At 40.8% G+C, this 17,228-nt stretch overlaps 1 protein-coding gene and 1 long non-coding RNA gene across 4 annotated transcripts in view; one reads left to right on the forward strand and one right to left on the reverse strand.

The window, feature by feature from the left end:
* Positions 1-973: 973 nt before the first annotated feature.
* On the reverse strand, positions 974-5,765 carry LOC306663028. The gene is made up of 3 exons (XR_013764330.1): positions 5,380-5,765; positions 4,487-4,639; positions 974-3,198 (listed from the first exon to the last, which is right to left on the reverse strand). It is a non-coding gene; the product is annotated as an uncharacterized lncRNA (long non-coding RNA).
* A 314-nt stretch (positions 5,766-6,079) lies between these two features.
* KLHL2 (kelch like family member 2) overlaps positions 6,080-17,228 on the forward strand; it is a 97,011-nt gene continuing 85,862 nt past the window's right edge. For 2 of the 3 annotated variants that reach the window (XM_079143352.1, XM_079143353.1), the window contains exon 1: positions 6,082-6,334. In XM_079143352.1, coding sequence (XP_078999478.1) covers positions 6,309-6,334 — 26 coding nt within the window. In that variant the 5' untranslated portion in view covers positions 6,082-6,308. Of the gene's footprint in view, positions 6,335-17,228 lie in introns of all 3 variants that reach the window. The other variant, XM_079143354.1, reaches the window with a different exon arrangement.

Below are 17,228 nucleotides of genomic sequence, written 5' to 3' on the forward strand. Positions count from 1 at the left end.
AATTTTAGTTGGTTTTTAACAAAGACTTCAAAATGGCAGCTCGGTTCATTTTAGTTCAATGAAGAATAGCTCTCATACATATGCAGACTCAAGTCAATTCTATTTCTTGGGTTGGATTATTACCAAGATCTTAACAAGGAAAAGGAAGAATTATGGATGCCTCAGGAATTGACTAACCACTTACATCCTGCATTAAACACGCTGCTCTGAATCCAGAAGCTCACTAGTACCAGATTAAGAACTAGAAAGGATTTCTTGGCAAAGGATCCTTACTTGCAAAAATAATTCCAAGATTTGGGCTGAGCTCAAATTTTAGGATTTATGTGAAAATTCAAGACTTATCTTTTTATATTACCATGTGAACAATTTGAACAAGTAATATAAACTCCTGGAAGTTTGGGCTCAAAAGGCCTGGAATTTAAGATGAATATTTTTTTCACCTCTTAGCATTGTTCTTTTGCAAAGTAAAAGACCCCTTTCACAATGTTATATAGTAATACCATTAGTAAGGAAAATAACATTTGAACATCAAAATTCATCTTTAGCAATTTCGTGATTAAAATAGTAGAGAAGGCATTGGAATGCATTCTAGTGGTAAAGAGATTAGGCAATGGAGTATAATATTATTTGGCTAAAATAATATCAATATGAAGTTACCTTATGTCTAAAAGCCATTTATATTAAAGCATAATCTACTAATTGTTTGTTAAACTGATAACAGATAATTTCTAAGTTTAGTAGGGATGGAATGAGGATACTGAGACCTGTAGCCTATTAGCGTTAGAGGTGAGAGATGTATTGATGCTGACAGGAAAAAAGGAGAAAATCAGAATGCCAAACAAGCTTACTTCACAATTTTGCTTAGGGTTGGTGCTATTAGGCAGTCTGCTGTGATGAACAATGGAAGCTATGGGTAGAAGTTTGTGTGTGTGTGTGTGTGTGTGTGCATAATTTGAAATGAATGACAACAAGTTAATAATGCTTCTCACAATTTATTCAGAATTTTTTCTTGCTCTTTGTCTTCGCACCCTCCAAGTATTGTTGACTGGGTAGAAAGATGTTTAGTCCTCAATAATTCTATAATGAGGTATTACATCACCACACTGCATAAACAGATGCCACATAACTATGTAAAAGTAAGAATAGATTAAGTGAATATCCTTTTCCTAAAAAAGCACAGAGAAACTGTTTACCTGATATACATTAGTGTGAAACCTATTTTTGTATACTTCCTGTACCAATTCAAATTGATTTTTCAATTAAACTTTTCAGCAAACAATTTGCTTTCATTTCTCTGAGGACTTCAGGATAATGGGCAGGTGTGTTGTGCTGGAAATAAAGCTGACATCTTAAAGACTACAAAAACAAGAAGGCAAGCCTCTGTAGGGTAAGCTGAGCTCATGGATACAAAGGACCCCTTCAGCTAAAGATTTTCTATTGCTCTGGAGCAGAACTCATATTGCCCCATTTAACACCACAAAGCTTGTAATAAATCCCTTAATGTATTGACAAATCCATTTGCTAAATAGCAAAGTCTCAAAAATATTTAGAAATGCTTCATAATACATTATGTAAGTAGGATGCTTTCAAATCAAAAGTATAAAAGCAAAAACCCCTATTTAAAGTTAGTAAGGCAACTGAAGTAACACATTTTAGGCTTACTCAGTAGCATAGAAAATAGTTTTTCTTTACTTTCTATCTCCATAATTTTTTTTTTTTTCTTTACAGATGGGGTCTTGCTATGTCGCCCAAGCTAGCCTTGAGTTCCTGGGCTCAACGAGATCCTCCGACCTCAGCTTCCCAAATAGCTGGGACTATAGGTTATGCCATCTTACCTGGCTTATCTATTTTTTTTTTTTTTTTTTTTTTTTTTTTTTTGGTACTGGGGATTGAACTCAGGGGCACTCAACCACTGAGCCACATCCCCAGCCCTATTTTGTATTTTATGTAGAGACAGGGTCTCACTGAGTTGCTTAGTGCCTCCTTTTTGCTGAGGCTGGCTTTGAACTCTCGATCCTTCTGTTTCAGCCTCCAAAGCCATTGGGATTATAGGTGTGCACCACTGCAACCTGCTGGTTTATCTATTTTTGAATGAGTGATTCTTTTCAAATTTGCCATCTTTATACTGGAAGGATTTTCAAATGCAGGATCTAACTGATATATATTACTTGGTGAGGCAAAATCTTGTCTTTATAGGAGCAATTCTCAGTCCCCTGATTCTTACCACAGCATGTATTTGTGCCTGCTACATCATGTATGAGTTCTGGTGTAACATTTGATTTCAACTAAGTCCAGGTAATTTTTGCCAACAGCTACTGTCATGGATTTATTCACCAGTGTGGTCTCATCTTCTTTACAAGTGATATATTCTGTTCATTTAAATTAGCTTTAGATTACAGGTACATAATATGTCTGAGGAATTGTTCTATTTTTCAATGGTATAACAAATGGATGTACTTTTATAAGATCTCATTCCTTTGCTAGGGGTGAAAGATTTATCTAAAGACAGCCAAGGGCTGAAGGTGTTTTACAGTGTTAGAGAGCTTGTGCAGCATGCACGAGTTCCTGGGTTCAATCCCCAGCACAACAAAAACACCAAAATAAAAAAAACAAAACAGAACAACAGATAAAACCCTAAGAGGTAGGTACATGGAGCTAAAAACTTGAGTAGGGAGAGGTCAAACACCTTTGAATATCCAGTCAGTTCTTATGCCAAGGAAAACAGAAATGAGAATTTCTTAGTGGTCCTGAGTAGCTACTCCTCAGGATATGTTAAAACGAGGCATAAAACAGGATAAGGTAAATCAAGGAAAAGAGAGTTACAGACTCCCCTCCCCCCACATTCTACCCTCAGTACTGCTGGATTTGTTAATCTTGTCAAGTATTTTTTGTTTACTTTTTCTTGTGAATGGTGTGGAGGCTGCATCTGGCCAAGGGCCAGTTTTGTGAAGTTACTTGGCCCACATAAAGATGAAAATGGAAACTTTGGCCTCATAAATTGCTACTGCTCTTAGGTAGGTCTGTTTATGCCTGAAAAGCCAAGGCTTCAGTCACTGTCTGCAGAAAACAACAAAAGTTAACATTTTCAAATTGTTTCAAGATCCTTAGATGAGATATTTGATTAAATCCAAGTCTGATGGAGATTCCAGGATCTAAATTGAGAGTTCAAGCTCTTCTCTAGTCTGGAGGAAATGGAGCCTGGAGTGGAGATACAAAACAAGAATGTGTATTGTCTTCAAATCTACCTGGTATGACACACTAGAATACTAGAGCTTGTAGGCTGACTCTTAACCCAAAGTAAGATTGAACTGCATGTGACAGACAAAACTAACCCAGAGGAGGAGGAGGCGAAAGGGGGTATGGTTTGAAGGATATGCATCCTTTGTCAGATTGAAGCATCTTTTTTAAAAAAAAAATTTAAGTAGCTATTGTACATATAACATTATTTCAAGTAAAAGATACAAAAGCAGTAGAAGATCCTCCCACCCCTGTCCCCATAAAAAAGAGCTCTTGAAATGATCACCCAACCCTGCCCACTCAGTTTGCATGCTGAAGGAAGTCAGGGCAAAGGCCTGGCATAATTAAGTTAGTGTTATGTTTTGCTCTACTACTTAACTCCAGTTTCTAGTGGAATCAGGTATAACTGATGACACAGAAATGTGTAGAAAAATAATAGCAACTAACATTTATTAAATGTCTCTACTGTGCACTTGGAATAATAGTAACTAACATTGGTTAAATGTTTCTACTGTGCATGTGAAGCTTTGTATGGATTATTTCATTTAATTTTACAACTTTATAAAGTAGGAAGTTTTATTTCTGTCCTGAACAAAGACATCATTAACACTAGAGAAACTACCCACACACATGGTAGATCAATAATGCCACCAGGATACAGAAGTTAGCTCACACTAAGGCATATCAAAGTAGTGGCCTTTTCCTGGAACACTTCACTAGGCTACCAGGACACCTCCCGAGCCCTCTTCCTACCCCTTGGCTGTTCTTCTTTCATTTCCTTTGTTCGATTTTCCTCATTTTCTTAATGTTGGAGTTTTCCCAGGGTTCACTTCTGGTTCCTTTGCTCTGGCTACATTATCCAGTTGATTTCAAACAGTTCTGTGACTTTACATACCAACTACATACCACAACCTCCAAATTTATATTTACCCCAGACATGCATTTTAACTCTCTACACCTGTCTTCATTTGGATGTTGAACAGATCTCGAGTTTATCATATCTAAGTCAGAGTCCAAATACTCCTCCCCCCAATTTGTTGTTTCCCAATCTTTCCACCCTCAGTAAACAGCAACTCCATTCTCCCTAGAGCTCAAATCAAAACCCTTAGGATCAGGGAAGGTTCAATCCTCAGCACCAAAACCAACCAACCAACCAACCAACCAACCAACCAAACCAAACAAACCAACCCCAAACTCGTAGGATCATGTTTGACTCCATTCTTTCTCTTATGCTCATTTGGAATCTTACCAGCAGTTCCTGGTGCTTTATCCAATAAATAGGTCAGAATGTGACGACTTCTTTCAATCTGACTCTAGCCCAGACCCTCCTTGTGTTCCTCCCATCAGGCTAATCTTGCTGGTTCTCTTGCATCCTTTTGCATATTGCCCATACAGCAGTCATCTTTAAAACAAAAACAAAAACTTTTGAACATTTTAAAACGTATACATAACTACACATAAATGATGATCATCTCCACACACCCATCACCTAGCCCCCCAAATTGACATTTTGTCAATCTTCTTTCATTTATGCACTTAAAAAAATTTTTTTTGGTGGAGTATTTTGAAATAAATCTCAGTAAGGTCATCCTTTTAATGATCTGATCAAGCTGCTGACAACTTTCCAAGTGCTTCTCATCTTAGCAAGCCACATCGTTTCATCATGGCTTACAAAGCCTCTGTGGTCCATGACTACTCCTTCCGACCCCACGCCCACTCCTAACTTGTTTCCTGCCCTCGCTCTGCCTCAGTTGTATACTAGAGGGCCTTATCTAAGCACAGATTGCTGGACCCCACCTCTAGGAGTCCTGATTCTGCAGACTTTAAGTGGGAATTGAAAATTCCCATTTCTAACAGGTTCCCAGGTGTTCTGCTTCCAGCGGGTATATTCGAACAACCAGTCATAACGTTCTCCTTCCCATTTAATAAGGCAGGCAGGATCTTGCTTAGGAGTCTCTGCATTGCTCTTCCCTCGGCCCTGGGGCATTCTTTGCATAACTGAAGATTTATGTTATTCCATCTGTTTAACGGACACCTTTGGAGAGGCCTTCCCTTACCACTCCTTCTAAAACAGCACCTCCTCTCCTCACTCGGATTTATTTTTCTTCATAGTAGGCACAGTTCGTTCATGGTTTCTCTTACCATGTCTAGATGGACAGCTCCACAAGCGCAGAGACTTGGTTTGGCTCTCTACCACGTTCCCAGTACCCGAACCTTGCCTAGTAGGTGCTCACTTCACTCATCCAAGGCATAAATGGTATACTGAGGAGGAAGACCTAGCTTCTTGCTTGGGACCTACTGGACAGGCATATTCATTTCTTCTTGCCTCGGTTTCACCGTTTGGAAAGGCTGGGGATGGTTATGCCTACTCTTCCCATGTTCCTGGGCAGATGCTCAAATTAAAAGAATGAATGTGAACATGCCCGAGAAGCAGAGCAGCAAGTGAATACCAAGCGTCATTACGCGGTGCTTTCTGTCGCCTTTTTCCTGCACACACACCCCTCCCCCCATTTTTCAGCTCCCCCGTCCGGGTGACCCACAGGCGCGCTGCGGGCGGCAGCCGCCCGCGCTCCGGCCCCGCGTCTGGGCCCGCCCGCCCCGCTCCGGCTCGCGCCCGCCCGCCCGCCTCCAGAGCAGCACAGCAGAAGCCGCCTGGGCGGCAGCAGCAGCGACAGCAGCACAACAGGAGGAAGGGGAGGCGCCGAGGGAGGTGTCCCCGGCCGCCGCGGGAGGCCGCATCGCCGTCCCGTCACGGCGTCAGCGCCAGCCGGGGCCGAACCCGGAAGTGGCCGAGCCCGCGCGCCCGCCCGTCCCGCCGCCGTCGCCGCCGCTGCCGCCCCGCAGTCGGGCGAGCGCGGGAGCCGCGCAGGCACACGGAGCGCGCCCGGCCGAGCGGGCCATGGCCGCGGGGGCCGCCGCCGCAGGTGGTGGCGCGCGGTGAGGCGAGCGCGGCGCCCCCTCCGGGGCGGATGGAACGCGGCTCGGCGGGCGGGCAGTGCCGGCGTCCGCGGCTGGAATGGTGCTGGCGGCGGCGGTCGGTGCCTGCGTTCTGAAGCCCGAGAGGAGCCACAATGGAGACGCCGCCGCTGCCTCCCGCGTGAGTGAGCGGGCGGGCGGGTGGCGGGCGGGCTGCGCCGCTGCGGATAAGCGCGCCCGCGCTGCGGCGCGTGTCGCGGGCCACGGAGCTGCTCGCGGCGGCCGCCTGGTGCCGGCCGGCGGAGGAGCCCCGAGGCGCCGGGGGCGGCGGGGTGGGAGGTGGGAGATGCGGGGCGTGACGAGGCGCCCTGCCCGCAGTCCCGAGCCGAAGGCGGCGGAACTCAGCCTGGCCGGGCAGCGACTTGTGTCCAGGGTTTCCAGGGCGGTCTTCCCGGTCCCAGGCGAATAGAAGATTCGGGATGGGGCTGGGCATGGGGGGACTGCCCGTTCCGTGCGATCCTCCCCGGAAGGCAGAGGCGGCCGGTGCCCTGCTTGCCCACCCTTCCTCATAGGTACGGACAGGTTGCGCGGACTCCGGCGAAAAAAGGCAGCTGGAAAGTACCCGACTCCCCGCGTCTAAATGAATTGATCTCAGGTTGCTTGTTTCCCTAATTTCTAACAAAATTAATATCGGAGGAGCTTTTACATCACTCTAAATGAGCTGCGGCCGTTCAGGGCATGTGACCTCCTACCTGGCACTGCAGACAATTTTATCCAGAAATCAAGAGCATCTTCTGTTTCCTTGTTACCTGGGGCAAATTAATCGTCTATCGACCTGCCAAGGCACAGGTGTCTTTTTCCCGGGTGTCCAAGTACATTCAAAATCACCTGCAACCAAATTACTTTGTAGGAATAAAAAAAAGCTGAGAAATTACGTGGAAGATGTTGCATTATTCAGTACGAGATTTTTTTTTTTTTTAAATATGGTCAAAACGCAAGGTAAATCCCCACGAGTTTGAAAATTTCAGTTTTGATCTGCTTCCGTTATGTTAAGGCTTTATGAAGGAGTCCTTTGAATTTGACTTTTCAAAGCGCAAACCTCATTGTAAAGAATGGTGTACCTTTTCATGAGAGCTTATTCGTGGAGTCTTACATTTTTTAGTTAGATTTGGCTAGCCTCACTCCATAGCAGTTGTACCACACCAGCCTCTGGTGGCTATTTGGTAGAATTCCAGCCAAAATATGGATAAATTGTGCTGAAAAAAAATTTTTTGATGTTGAGTCCTTTTAGGAGAACGAATGAGATTCAAAGTACATTACAGAATTTTTAGCTTGAGTGGAACAGGTCATGGGGATCTAAGGGACAGATGATAAAACTCTTGAATTGACCCTCCTGGGCTGATAGAAAAATGAGGAGCTCAGCTGCTTCTTGATTGCTGTGGCTTTGAGGCTCTGTGGTCTGATCCTGTTCTCCAGCAGGTTGGGGAAAGGCTCCTGAACCCCCAGAAAACATGATGGTGGATTGTTAGATTCAGCAGCAAAAACATAGCAGAAGCATATGAGGTTTCTGCTCAGGTTCAGAAGCACTTATGGTTGATAAGTTCTCTATATAGACAGTACATCATATATAATATGTAGTATGTAGGATTGTTATCCGTAGTAAATCTGCCCCCTTTTTATATCAGTCATCTGCAGTCCCTTTTACTTTTGAAACAGTGAACTAAAGCAAGAACAAGGGAATCTTAAAATTCAGGTAAAAGGAAGGGTGTGGAAAATCAGGCTCTGGAGGGAGGGAGTAGAGACAGAAAATGACTTAAATTGAAGTAAAAAATGAGATGTGTGCATGCTAATATTGATAAACTGAATTAGGGCAGATTAGCTAATTGTAATTTCGATATTCAGCACTGAGACTCCATCAGTAGTGCTGAAAGGCAGGTGTGGTGGTGGATGTCATGTAATTCCAGGCACTTGGGAGATTGAGGCAGGAGGATTGCAGGTTCAAGGCCAGCCTTACTTAACGAGACCCTGCCTCAAAAAAAGATGGGGATGTAGCTCAGTGGTAAATGATCTCTGGGTTCTGTTCTCACTACTGGAAAAAAAAAAATGCAGAAACAGTGTGAGGCTGAGATATAAGGGAAAACCTGGAATGCCTTCATGGATGGAAGAGTTATTGAAACTCCTTTGAATCTTGGGTGGCTAAAGTTGCTGAGACTTTTTTTTTTCCAATTGTTTCCATCCATTTGATTAAAATAGAAATAGGTTTTATTTTCATTTGGTCTATCCAGAATTAAGCCTAATTCCGGAACCTGTTATCGTGTTACTTACCTTTTGTCAGAACTAGAACTAGTTTTTTTTTCCGGAACCTGTTATCGTTACTTACCTTTTGTCAGAACTATTTTTTTTTTTTTTTTTTTTACTTCTCATGCTCTGGCCTGTTGCCTCTACTCCCATTAACTTCTTTCCATTTGGGATGAAGGGTGCCAGATTTTTGCAGATTTTTGAAATGCAGGTAGAGTCTTTGGGAGGGTACTTCACTGCTAGAGCTGGGATAGGACAGAGACCTATGGAAGTTATTGGGATCACTTGGCTTTTCATGGGTTAGATTTTTAGCCTGAGCTTTAAGGCAAAGAAAGATGTTCTCCCTGGACTTAAAGTGCTACAGATGATGTGGTTGAAAGCAGAGATTCAGAATTCTCTTTGTGTGAGTTTCTGTTTATTATTTCATTCAATCTGTAAATATATAAATGCCTGTCTCTGCCTGGCACTGTATGTGGTGCTTTTTGCTTGTGCTTTTTTAACAGCCAAGTTTACGTTGTTCTCCAGTACACCTTGCTCCCCTTTGGCCTGTTAACACATTGTCTTTGGGTGGTAGGCATCTTTGCCTAGATTCCTGTTCCCTTCTGGTTGATCTCTTGTGCTTATTCTTCGCCTCTAAGTTGTCTTCATTCTATTATGATTCTCATATTGTCAGTGGACTTTGTATTTCTCATTATTTTCTGCAACCTTGTGTATATGTGGCATTTAGATTTTGTTGCATTTTGATGTCTGGATATACCAAGACCATGTGACATTTGCTTGTGGTCAAACCTGAAAGGTGTGCAGCTATACCTAAATGTAGATTAATAAGGGAACTTCAGGTAGTAAACTGCCATGTGTAGAAGGAAATGATCATCCCTGCCCTCAGGATTGTTTTATATCTTCTAACTCTTATAGTTATTTGTATAAAGGATTTTCATAGTTGTTAAGTTGCAGGAATACCGTGAGGCATAGGACTGAGTGCATTCTTTTTGTCTCCTCTCTCTCAACAGTTTTCTTGACCTTTGTTTTGTTACTGGCTTCTTTATCTCAAGTCAGGTTACTTTTTATTTTATTTTTTACAGTACTGGAGAGTGAAGCCAGGGGTGCTGTACTTTGAGTAAAAAGAGCTGAATAACCCCAGCCCTTTAAAAAAATTTTTTTTTAATTTTGAGTCAGGGTCTCACTAAGTTAGTGAGGCTGGCTTCTAATTTACAGTCCTCCTGTCTCAGCCTCCCAAGTGCCACTGCATCTGGCCCAAGTCAGCTCACTATAGGCTTTGCTTTTTTGCTTTTCCTTAACCAAACCAAGCAGATGTGCCTCAGATAGAATAGTATATTTTTCAGTGGATGATTCTACATCACTTGTGACTCTTATCAGAGGTGTTCAAACAGGCAAACAACTTGTTGACCATGCTCTAAGGAATTTGGGCAGCAAAAGATTGGTTGGATTAGAGCAGAGGTTCTCAGAGTTTTGGATTTCTTTCAGCTGCTTTAAAAAAAAGTGAAGTCCAACGTATAACTGCTATTTCTTGTTTTGACAAATAGAATAACTATTGACAGAACAATAATTACCAACTATTGCCACTTTTTTTTTTTTTTTAATGAAAGAAAGGGCATTTTACTATCACTCCCCAAATATAAGGAAGGGTGTAATCTCTGAATAAAAAGATGGTCCTTAAGTTGAATACATTAAGTTTTTTGAAGACTTATTGTATTGTCCTCATTTTGTCATAGATAAGTAAAAAAATTAATTGAAACCTGGCATTTGTAATCCATTGAATCAGATGACTTTAACATTGTGAGTCAGTTACTGTGCTTTGGGAACCTTGTTATGGCTTACCCCAATATTCATTTGTTCGTCTTTTATAAAGTGTATTAGAGTGTATTCTTGTTTTTTAAAAATTAGTCTTGAGTGCATATTGGGCATTCTTAGGTGAATCTCCCCAGTAGTAGGCAAAGATATTTCAGATAGTTTGGAACAGTAGTGGCTCACAGGATAATAGTGAAAGAAAACTTATAGCTCAACATGGGTTAAAGGAAGTGTTTTCTGTAGGACATGCATTTGGAGATGTTTGGGAACTTAAAAGAGTGAATTCTGAAAACTGCAGCTCTTTTTTTTTTTTTTAAACTGAGGCTTGAACCCAGGGTGGCTCTATCACCGAGTTACATCCCCAGCCTTTTTATTTTTATTTTGAGATAGGCCTTCTCTAAGTTGTCACGGTTGACCTTGAACTTCAGATCTTCCTGCCTCAGCCTCCCAGGCTGCCAGCAACAGGTATGTTCCACTGCACCTGGATGAAATTTTGAGCTTCTAATGGATTATCTACTCTTGGCTCAGACCTAAAACTCAGTGTCTCTAAAATTGAGTTCATAACATTTGTTCTTAAACCAGTTTCCCTTTGTACCTTTCCACTCACCAGTGGGGCAGCCATTCTTCTGTTTCTTAATACACAAATCATTGGAATAGCCTTGGACTTCCCTCTGTTCGTCTTTCACCTTGTATCAGTCCACAGGAACTGTAGAGTCTTGGTTTCAAGTGCCTGTTCTGATTGGCTGCCATTCTCATGAGTGGATTTTATCCCTTGATACCTGCATTTTGTTAGTGGTCTCCTTGTGAACTTTCTGTATTCTCTCTTTTCAGTCCACCTATAGTTTTAACTTCCAACATTCTAGAGTTGTGTAAAATGATTTATCAAAACCAGGTAGGTCATAGCTTTCCATCATTTCTACCTTGTCTTATCCATTATGTACTTTAACCTACTAGACTAAACTCTGCCTTATCATAAACCAGAACTCTCCATCCTCTTCCTATTAGTCTCCATTCTCCTGTTCCCAGTAAAAACGACTTGGAGTTCCTTCAAGGCCCATTTGGAGACCACGCTTTCACGAAGTTTTTCCTATTTACTCCAGCTCTTTCCAGCTCATAGTTGCATTCCTATAACATTTCTAATCAGTAGCCCATAATCTTGCAACTGTATACTGATGGGGGCCATTCCTTGGTTTTTTGGATATGCCTACCCAGATGGATGGAAACTGAAGGATCCTGATTCAACTTCCCTTAAATCCCTCACCCTGCTTGGTACAAGTTATGTAGCAGGTGCCTACTTAACATTTGATTTATTAATAGTACTGGTCATTTTGAGTATTACTATTGACTTTGATTGAATGTTGCAATTAAAATTGAGGAAGGCCAAAAACAACAAAAGTATATCTTCATATTCAGTTTAGCTTCTAACTTTAACATTTTTCCTCAGAACTTTATGTTTACATCCATATGGTGTTTAATCCTTATACAGCTTCCTGAGATAAGTAGGTAAGGTATTGTTATCTTCGACTTTCATATTACATTCCACATTAGATATATTTGTGGGGTAAGTTTTTAAAAGTAAACAGTCTTAAGCTCAGAGGGGCTAAGTGACTATCCAGGGTCATTTGTTTAGTATTTGGCATAGGCAAGACTATAATTTAGGTCTTTCACCTGTTTCCAGTCCTCTTCTTCATTCAATTTCTAGAAATTTAGCCCATCAACTAATTGCCAGGTCATCTTGCTGCCCCTTCTTACCAACCAACTGAGGGCAATACTAGGTAAAGTGGCAAAAGAGAGGTCAAAAATATGAGTGATAAAAGACATGGACATGTTTGAAATAGAGCATCAACCTCCCTTTCCCTATTTTAGCATTTCACAAATATCCTACTCTGCCAGTGCATTGTTAATTGTTTATAAAATATTCTTTAAAAGATTGACCTTGCATAAGACATGCTTCTCTCCTCCTCTCCTTCCTGGTTAATAGTCACTGTCAGGGACAAAAAGTGCCTGATTTTGCTGTTTGTCATATAGGTGGGAGGGAGAGAGGGAGAGAGCTGAGTTGAACTGAAGCAGAGCTTTTTACAGCGCTATTGTTCTACTATCAGAGAGCAATTATACTCCAACTTCCATCAACCTCTCCACCTCAAGACATCCCAGCCTCCTCCTCCTGCCAGTGCTTCCCCACACTTAACATGAAGCCATACTGCTAAATCCAAGAGGGAGAAGAGGGAGGTGTGCTTCCCCTCTGTCCTCCAGGAGGCTCAGGGCTGTGTTTTTTTTTTTTTTCTTTTTTTTTTTTTAACTGCTAATCCATTTTAATAAAATGAGGCATTTCCAGCTTTTCTAGATTTTTTTTTCCAGCTGTGGAAAATCAGAAATATAGCCTTTAACAATATATGTATTACAACTAATGTATGCGGTGGTATTGTTATGATATTGATGGAGAATAGGACGTTTTTCTTATGTTTCGTATTCAGTTCAGAGGGTTAAAATCCAAGTTTTTTTTTTTTTTCTTTTTCTCTTTTTGTTGTGCTGGGAATTGAACTCAGGGTCTCATGCATGCATGCTAAGTATGTGTTCTATCTCTAATTTCTGTCCCCAGCCTATATAAGTTCTGTGTCTATGGGGCAGACAATAACAATTTTTGGAAGCCATATTTTGGTAATATGTTCTTTAAGTTTGCAGATTATAGTTTGTCTGCTAACTTTGTGCCTAATGAAAAAAGTTTAAGTTTCATATGCTTCAAAAAGTTTTGCAGAATGTCTCTTTGACTTTAGGTGATTGCAAAAACTGAAGCCACAACCCTAGCATAAACCAAGGCATGGTCTTTCCAATGAAGAAAGCCCTGTACTTTTACAGCCTCCAAGTAATGTGTGGTTATTTGGTTGAGGAGAAGGATGTGAGAGCATTTTGTTGGGAAACTGTAGAATGACATAGCAAATACTAGTTATATTAGTTGTGGTTGAATCTCTTAGGATAGCCTGAACTTGTGTATGGGAACAGTGTTAATAAGATACCAGTTTCTTAAGCAAGCTGATCTGGGAAGACAACAGAGAAATCAGGAGAAATATTACAAAGTAATTGGGAAACTTCAAAGCAGTACAGCATGCATGGTGACTTTGAAAACAACAGCTGCTGACGTGAACTTGGCAGAAATTTGTGAGTAATGGTGGGTGACTCATGGCAAGCAGGGGAGTCTTGCAGCTTTTGAGGTGAACAGGCAGAGGGGAGAGCAGAGATGGTGGCTACCCAGGGGCCAAGTATTTATGTCCTGACTGTGAAAATGGCTTTGGTCCCTTGTTAAATTTTATAGCTGTGTCATTTTTATGAATTGTAGCATTGTTTCCACCAGAAAACCCTAAACAACATAAACAGCCCATATTTTCCAAAGTGCTGCTTCTCAATCTGGGATGATTGTCCTGGGGTGGGAGGGAAGTGGGTGGTAGAGCATATTACATCACCTAGTTTTTGGGGAGTGTTATTTTAAAAATAATACATAGCTGCCTTTTGCTCCTACCCCTGGAGATGCCATCATTCTGATATTCAGTCCTAAAAAGGACTTACCTGACCCTTTTTGTGAGGGTTGTGTGTAGTTTGAAAAAATTGCTTGGGCTAGTCTCATCTTTCTATTCTCCATTGAAAATCACTGTTCCAAAGCAAATAAGAAATATGTGAAATCTTTGAAGGTGTCCTGAAAATTGTTTCAGTAGGTTTAAACCTTTGCTTGGTTATGAAATCTTGACTATTTGAGGAAGACAAGCCTGCTAGAGTGTTTTCTTCCTCTCTGAGAATTTAGTTATTGCCAGTAGTGTTCTTAGGCAGTGACCAAGTGATCATCTGAGAAGCCATCCTTGCCTGAAGCTGAGAATTTGTGGAAGTTAGTCATTTAAGAAGGGTTTTAGGATTATCTCTTAAGAGCATAGCAGTATGATGAAATCCAAATCCTTGGAAACCTCAACTTTTTAAGAATGTTTTGATAATAACAGGCTGTTAGATAATTGCAAGACTAGCTGTGGAGTGCAGAGTTGTGTGAAAGAAACTTGAAAAAGTATCTTTTGTTGATATTTTTAAAAAGGGTGATTCTCAGAATGAGAAGCTTTTCTGGAAGGTAAAGCTCATTCCTTTTTTTTTTTTTTCCCCCAGAAGGGAAGAAAGAGAAGGTGTAACTCTGGGCTTGCGTGGTATCACTTAAAGGTTAAACCTTTACCTCCCACTTAGTTCGTGTTCCCAGTATATGTACATTTTTCACATCTATAGTTTTAGACTTGATGTGTCATTTTCTGTTACTCAGTTTTGCTTCTGAATGAGAGACCATCTAACACAAAGCCACATAGGAAATGGAAAATTATGGAAAGGGCATCGATGTTGAAAATAGACCTGTGCGGTAAAGGTGCTGTGTTTGTTAAGTGGCTCTTAGTACAGAGAACACTTAAAAAAGAAAATTCAGTGTTATTTCTTACTTATTCTTTTAAGCCTTTGAATAAAGTGTTTTGCAGAGTTTCTTGGAGCACATCAAAAAAAGTGGGAGCTGAGAATAGCTTTTAAGGTAGTACTAATATGGGTATTGATTGTTATATGTCAGCTGCTTTGAAAGTTAATTCTGTAATGCCAGGAGTTTAAATTCCTAATTTTTTAAGCAAATATAAACACTCTTGACTTTTAAATAACAATTTTTTTTGGTAGGGAAGAATTGTTTTTGCTACTACTCTGAGCATTGAAAACTCCTCTGATAGTTTTTGCTAACTTTCAGTATATTTTTCTTCTGTTGCAAGCTTTTGATTATTAAACTAGAAGCAGATATAATTATCTTGTTATAAATGCAGGCATTCAGTGCTATATGGTCAGAAAGTTTGCATGGGTTTCATATATCTACACAAATTTCCCTTTTACCTGGTTTTCTAATGTTTTCTTTATAGTGAGAATGAGAATCTGCCTAACATACTATAAAGTATCTCCACAGTCTCTTTCTTGAAATGTGAATGTTCTTTTACTTTTTGGCTTCTAAAGAAGACTTACCATTGCTTCCCCTTTCTAAGACCTTTTCTTTTTCTTTTTTTTTCGGTGCTGGGGATCGAACCCAGGGCCTGTGCTTATAAGGCAAGCACTTTACCAAATGAGCTATATCCCCAACCCTAAGACCTTTGCTTAACCTTCTCCCTGACTCTCAGAGGCCATAGTTGGTAGAGCACACCTCCTTATTCTCCCATTCCAGCTGTGAACATTGCTTCCGAGGTGGTCACCTGTACCAGTTGATTTGTTGGATTCCTTTAAAAACTCTCAAGTGGTGAGGAAGTAGAATTGATGTCTACTTCTAGTAGGCGAACCCTCAAAGATTCAAGTGTGCCACAACTAGTGCTAATTCTGGGGTATGGGGGAACGAGCAAGGATAATTAGTATGGTTAATTTTAGAGGTCATCTTAATGTTGAATGCTTCATTTCCTTGGTTTCATACACCATCCATGTAATCAGTGATTCCCAAATTGCTATCTCCAGCTAGCTTTTTCTCTCCAACTCTAGACTCCAGTCTTTATCTGATGACTTGTTATCTTCACTTGGATGTTGGATGTCTTAATACCAGCATTGTATAAAAACTGAGCTGTTCTATCTTCCTACCCCAAACTTACAGCCCTCCCCATCTCAATTAATGGAAACTCAATTCTTCCACTTGCTCAGGCCAAAAAAATTGGGGTCATTCTTTGGCATACATATCCATTCTGTCAACAAATCTTATTGGCTATATCTTCAAAATATCCAGAACCTAGCTACTTCTCATCACCTATTGCTGTTGCCCTGCTCTGAGCCACTGTTGTCTCTTATGCATCACTGCAGCATGCTCCTAGATACTTGCCCCCTTTTCATCTTTGACCCATTAGACTATCCTTAACCAGAGGTCAAGTGATTTTGTGAAAGCATAAGTTGAATTGTGTCATTCTTTTGCAGAGCCTCCCTGTTCCACTCAAGGTAAAAGCGGAAGTACTTAAAATGTCCCTCAAGGCCCTACACGGCTGCATCTGCCTCTCTGCAGCCCCAGCCCTTTGCTCTGGCCACCCAGGCATCAGAGTTCCTGGAGTATGCTGGACACATCCTAACCTTTGTTCTAACTGTTCCTTCCATCTGGACTTTCTTCACCTCCTCATCTCTTGTTCAAATGTCAGTTCTCATTTTGGCCTCATCTGATCACTGTATTTCATACTGAAAGTTACACCCTACACTACATCACAGCATGCTTGTTACTCTTTACCTTGCCCTACTTTTCCCCATAGCACTAATTTTCTAACATGCCTTCTGCTTTACTGATTTGCATGTTTGTTGTCTTCCCCATCCCCCCAACTAGTTGGCAGGCACAGCAAGGACAAGGGTCTTTGTGTTATTCATTGATGCATTTCAAGTGCCTTAAAAATAGTGCTTGGTAGATGGTTGGCACTAACAAAATTTGAATGAATTAATGAACAATACGGTATTTAAAAAAAGGAATTGTTCTTTTATAAAAAGGGTTAGGAAAGCAAGCAGAGCACAGCCATAAATCAGAATAGCACAGCTATTTATGTTTGATTGTTATTCTTTGTGTGATTTATATGTAAGTATGGTCTTTTTTTCAGGCTTGATTTGGTATCCTGATTTTTATTGAGTAATAATTTATATACCATAAAATCTACCCATTATAATTGTACAATTCAATGAATTTTAGTAAATTTATAGTTACATAACTATCGCTTCAAAACTTTTCCCCATGACCATTAGTTTGTAGTTAATTCTCCACACCACCCTATCTTCTTATTTTGTCAAATTTTGGCTCCAACTCTGGGAAGAATAATTCATAAAATGATAGTAGCATAGCCTAGTGCCCTTAAAAGTTGTAAGTTTAAATATGAAATTAAATAACCTTTGTTGAATGTTAGAGTGATTTAGATTGGGGGCACTCTTATCCAGGTCTACCATTTACCAGATGAACCCAGCTTTTTTTGCCTCAA

Source organism: Sciurus vulgaris (assembly GCF_902686455.1).
Source record: "Sciurus vulgaris genome assembly, chromosome: 5".
NCBI classification, from domain to species: Eukaryota; Metazoa; Chordata; class Mammalia; order Rodentia; family Sciuridae; genus Sciurus; species Sciurus vulgaris.